Consider the following 5,542-nt stretch of genomic DNA (forward strand, 5'->3'; position numbering starts at 1 on the left):
CCTTCAACGTCCTCCTCGCTCTTTGTCAACGTCGCATCGGCCAAGTCGAAGAAGCTGTAGTCACTGTAGTCGCGGGTTTATGGTGCGCATTTGCGTACTCCCAACCGCTGCATCCTTGTAGGCTTAGTCCGCCGCACTATTCGGTGCTTGGGGGGTCAATTCATCGCTGCCGCCGGCGCGTGTGCGCGGGAACGGCGCGGCGGGGGAGCCAACCCGCCGCCATGTTGCCAGTAGGCCTACGTGCCTCCAGCCTCTTCCCGTCGCTCCGCTCGTTGCGTTGCTTGCCATCTTGCCTGCATGCGCCTCAACTGCGTTTGCAATCGAGGCCCCACGTTGGTGCGCCAATTTGTGGTGTGGGTCATACTCCGACGATCCTCCCCACGCGGCTGCCGTGTAGACGGCGCCGGCGTGAGAGGCAGGCAAGACACAAAGGCAACCGACGACAGCCTCCAAGGGGGGGTTTATTCCCAAAGCCTCCCTTAGCTGGCTCCGTCTTCTCGGATCCCGCGTTGCTCGTGCGGCCGGAGTCGTTCGACTCCGCCGCTACCGTTGGACGATGGTCGGTCCAGGCTCGAAGGGGAAGTCGCCAGGTCGCTCCGCCGCCGCCGTCTCGCTCTCTCGTCCTCGCTCGGAGCGGCCGCCCGCCGCCGCCGTGCTCGCCGAGCGCCGCAGACCAAGTCCCCCGCTCTCCGCAGCCGCCTCTCCGCCGAAGCCACTCCGCGCGCACCGGTGGCGCCATCTCGCGACGCGCAAGCGAACCCCTCTATTCTTGCCGTGGCCGTGCCGAGCATAGAGGTGCCGAGGCCACGTTCTTGCCGTCTTGTTGCGCAATCCCGCGCAAGCCGCGCGGCCCTTCGAGCGCTGCCGCGTACCGAGTCGGGATCGCGGGCAGCCACAATCCCCACAATGTCCATCACGTGGGATTGTCCACCGCCACTACTGCCGGATTCCCACACTCTCCCCCCCTCCGAAGAAAAGGCCGACGCTGGCTGCCCTCGGCTGCAGTCGCCGGCACTCTCGAGGGACTCCCACGGCTCAGCCCGGATGGCAGTAGACCGGTGCCACAGGTGGCCTCCTAAGACCCGGGGGTCCTTGCAGAAGGTCCAAACGTGGCAAGGTCCTGCCCGCGGGCCTCGCTCCGCGGGGGTGGTGTCCGGCGCAGGAGGGACTCCCACGGCTCAGCCCGGATGGCAGTAGACCGGTGCCACAAGTGGCCTCCTAAGACCCGGGGGTCCTTGCAGAAGGTCCAAACGTGGCAAGGTCCTGCCCGCGGGCCTTGCTCCGCGGGGGTGGTGTCCGCCGCAGCCGTCAGCAGCTGTCCGCCTCGAGCTCCTGCTTCATCTTGGCGAACTCCTCCTTGGTCATGGAGCCCTCGCCCTCGCCGAGCTTCTGGAGCTTCTCCCGCGAGGCGTCGAAGTCCGGCCGCGGAGGGGCCGGGGGAATGATCATCCCGGCGTAGTCCTCGCTCTCCTCCAGGGCGTCATGGAGCCAGATGAACTCCTCGCCAAGGACCTGAAGGTACCGGACAACACGTCACTCGCGAGCGACGTAATCGTCATCAACTTCGCTGAGGACACGACCACGCTCAGGGAGCACCTCGAGGGTCTCGCAGCTGACTACAATGCCAAGCAAGAGGAAACCACCGGTGCGGACGGAGCCGACGCTGAAGAAAGTGACCCTGAACTGCTCGCGATCAACACCAGTGGCCACAGCAACGTTCTGGAGAGACACACTGGGTCCTCCCCGACCGGCTCGATAGCCCCGGGTCTCCAGCCAACCCACGTCTCTCCGGGTGAGGCTTCAAAGATCGCGCAAGAGACTCGCTCTGCTGGTGGAGACTTCTGCGGTGGAGCGAGAGGACGCGGCGATTCGTTTAACCAAGAGCAGCCGCAAGACCAGCGGCGCCAACGTGGAGGAGCGCTGTCCGAGAGGGGCGACGATCCTTTCACCGCTTCGCACAAAGGGGCCGTGGCCGACACGCGAGGCGCCGACTGCACGGGAAGCTACCAACGCCAAGACGCCTTCTGCAGCAAGTGCGGCGATTGCTGCGGCAGCCCGGGCTCGGGAGACAGCCAGGGCGTCGTGCGTGTCTGCTCGTGCAAGATGCGCCGCGGTGGGCTCCGCTCCATGGCCGTAGCCGAGGGAATGGAAGAGGCCCTGAAGGAAGAGTACCGAGACCCACAACTTGTACCTTACTTCGTCGAAGAGACCGTTGAGTACCTGCTTTTGGATAGCGACAGCGAAGAGTACGAAGAATCAAAGCGCCGCGCTTCGGTACGCTTCTCGGAGAGTCGGGGCCAAGCTGGCTTCGAATAGCGCTCAGCTGCATCGGAGCGATGTCCAGAGAACAGCAGCAGCTGGAACAAGCTGAAAGAGGGCTCCGAGGCCTCGGCGGTCAGCCCTGCGCGCTGCTCCAGCGATGCGACGACGGCGGCATCGCGGGCGCTGATGTACGATTGTCCGTGGTGGACGTACGACCAAGGCAGCGATGGCGCTAGTGACCTCAAGGGCTCAAGCAACAAGGCTCTGGCGAGCTGTGACCGGATTACTACTTCGTCCCCCGCTATCCCAGAAATGGGCCCCATGGCAGCTGGAACCCTGCACCCTTGGTCCACCCCACTCGGCGCGGCTGCAAGCTGCGACGGAGGTGCGGAGGCTGCTGGAGCGACGGCAGCTGTTGGCAACAACCCTTGGGGACCTTTCTTGGCGACCGCCGAAGCCATGGTTGGACCCCGGATGGAGGCTGCATCGGGTGACCACGAGTCTTCGGAGCAGGTTGCCTGCCGGATGGTCCGGTCGGACGCCGACTTCAGCACCCTCTACATGGAAGGGCAGCCACGGAAGCCGTCGCTCAAGCAGCGCTGGGATTCTGTCGACGTGGTTGCTACCGCCGGGGTCGGAGAAACTGGTTCCAGCGGAGTGACTGCCGCCTTGGGCACTGATCGTGACTCGCTGTCCTACGAGTTTCCGATGAACGAGCACCCCGAGGTGATTCCGCCGCAGCGCCACTCGCTCAGCATGGAGACGCTCGTCGGGTCCAACATGATTGAAGCCGCCTCAACGTCGTCTACCGGTGGCGGGGGAGAACCGCCCCTCACCGAGGTCAGCGTCGGAGCTCAGTCTGCAGAGGCTATCGAGAACAAGGATTCCGGAACCCATAGCCCCAATGCTCAGTGCTGCGAGTTGGAGCTGTACGGTCCCGGCAACAAGGGTGATGCAGCTGCTTGCACGGTGGCGGTTCCTCCGCAGGCCCTGGCCGAGGATGGAGCCAAGGGAGATGCTTCGCTTGACGGTGAAGTGATGCCGGGGACCCCGCCGGATGACCTGAATTCCTGCGGCGACAAGAAGACTCCCGAGGGCCCCAAGCCGATGAGGCCGACGACGAGCCAGGCGCACGGAGCGTGCTGCCTCGAGCCGGCATTCGGTTCGAGCCGCCTCCGCAGAAGGGACGTAGCGCGCCCAGCTGGTGTAGTTCCCTTTGGCCTGACGGCGACCCGAGAGGAGAGAGGTCCGATGCGCTTCAGCGGTCCCGCCAAGAGGCGCCGGGAGAACGCCGGCGGCCAAGTGCCGCCTGTGTGGGCCGCCCGGCCCAGCGCGCCCATGTGGCCGCCCCGCTACGGACCCCTGGGGTCGCCATTCTTGGTGCCCTTCTTTCCAGGAGGGCCCCCGCCCCCCGACGTCCAGCTCTGCGCGGCCGGTGGAGTACCGGGAGTCTTCAAGAAGGAGAAGGCCAAGATCGTCCAGCTCGAGTGGAACGGGTGCACGTTCTACCGCTACATCCCGGACAAGGTGAACGCGGCTGGGGGCGCCGGCAGACTCGAACCAACTCCGCCCCCGCCGCCGTTGCCGCCCTTCGGAAGGCCTCCTCGCTCGTTCGAGTGGCACCAGCGGGCACAGAGCCGGCGCCGCAAGCAGATGTTCCCGCCCAGGACGCCCGCGCCGGCCTGGGTTCCAGGACCGAACCTGCCACCTGAGAGGTCCAACGCCGGAGGCAGCAAGCAGTTTGGCGGCGCCACGGCCGCCGTGGGGGGCAACCCATCTGGAGGAGGACAGTTCCGGGCGAGGGACAACCCGCGGATCCCGCGCAAGGAGAGCAAGACTCCAGCCAGTCACATGCACCTGCTGCCGTTCCTGGCGGCGACTTCGAGCAAGTCGGGCACCGCGACCAAGACTCCGTCTCCTCCCACGCACCAGCAGGGGCCTCCCCGGGGCGCCTCGTTCCGGAACAAAGACGCGGCCAGCGCGCCGCTCCCCTACTCCGTAAGGGCTGCCTTCGGAGCCGAGGGCGCGTCGCCCCCGCTGCCGAAGAAGCCCGAGCAGCACAGCGCCCCCAGCATTCCGACGTCGTCGGCGAACCAGCAGGCCACGGGAGGCGGCGCAAAGTCCAAGTTTGGAGGAGGAGGAAGAGGAGAAGGTGGAGGAGCCGTGACAGCCCGCCGGAGCCAGGACAGTGGCATTCCGGAATCGGACATCCTCGGGGCCAAGCCCAAGAAGCGCATGGGGAACATGACGTTCAACAAGTCCACGGCTGAACGGCCGGTGAGCGGGCCCGCGGGTAACAACGCCAAGACATACACTCGCGCACCACCCTTCCGTAACAGCCCGCGCGTTTACAGCTCCACGGTGCTCAAGGACGCCGGCGGAAAGCAGGAGTGCCGAGGTGCGGCGGGTGAAGGCAGCAAGCCTGTCTCGTCCACGCCAAAAGTGTCACCGCCCAAGGAACAGAGGCCGAGCCGCCACGAGCGCCGTATGCGCTACAAAGCCGAGGTGGTTGGCTCTAACGTCGTCGTGACGCAGGAAGAGAACAGCACTGACAAGAAGGGCGACGGCGACAAGGCTGCCACGGCCGCACCGCCGAAGGCTTCAACGACTGCAGCGCGCCCCCCTGGCGGAGGGAAAAAAGGCCACGACGAGAAAAGTTCGGCCCACAAGGGTCAGGCGGCCGCGCCTAAAACCAAAACTCCCCAGTGGAGCGACTTTGACGTATCGGTCTTCCGGAGCCAGGTTGCTACGCTGGCTGCTGGAACGGGCCCGACCAACACCGGGAGGTCGTCTGCTGACGCTTCAACCCAAGTGGCAGAAAACTTCTCATTCAACGAGCAGATGGACCGATACCTGACCCCTGGCCCGTGAAGCTCAATGAGCGCGGGCAGCGACTACTCTGCGGGAGAACTAACATCGCCTTCTGGAGATGAGTGGCCAGACGGCAACTCTCGAAGCGTGTCCATTCAGACGCATGAAAATGAAGAGCCCTCCCGACCGCAAGAAAAGCAAGGAAGCAAGAGTGGGTGTCAGGCATCGGTGCACGCTCAAGTGAAAAAAACGCAGTCAGCCTACCGAAAGACAGACGAGTCGAAACGAGACGTCATAGTCTGCAACGGCGCAGCGGGGCCAAACTTCGGGAAAGTTGAAATGAACGGAGTGTTAGACGAGGCTCTGTCCGACGGTGAGCACATTTCCCTGGCGTCCTATCTCGATGAACCGCCCACCAGTCCGAAATATACCTGGATAGTCTGGTATCGAACGGAACATCTACGTCCTC

The 5,542-nt window shown here is 64.8% G+C and overlaps 1 protein-coding gene across 1 annotated transcript; it reads left to right on the top strand.

Moving 5' to 3' along the window:
- Positions 1-3,513: 3,513 nt before the first annotated feature.
- LOC144163805 (uncharacterized) lies at positions 3,514-5,133 on the top strand. Its single transcript, XM_077694514.1, has one exon. It carries the CDS (start codon positions 3,514-3,516, stop codon positions 5,131-5,133), a length of 1,620 nt encoding a protein of 539 aa, XP_077550640.1.
- The last annotated feature ends 409 nt before the right edge of the window (positions 5,134-5,542 follow it).

Source organism: Haemaphysalis longicornis, unplaced genomic scaffold, assembly GCF_048455015.1.
Source record: "Haemaphysalis longicornis isolate Haplotype H1 unplaced genomic scaffold, Haemaphysalis longicornis Haplotype H1 scaffold_13, whole genome shotgun sequence".
NCBI lineage: Eukaryota > Metazoa > Arthropoda > Arachnida > Ixodida > Ixodidae > Haemaphysalis > Haemaphysalis longicornis.

Coding starts and splice junctions, on each gene's coding strand:
- LOC144163805 (XM_077694514.1), top strand. CDS start 3,514: ATGCGCTTCAGCGGTCCCGCCAAGAGGCGCCGGGAGAACGCCGGCGGC.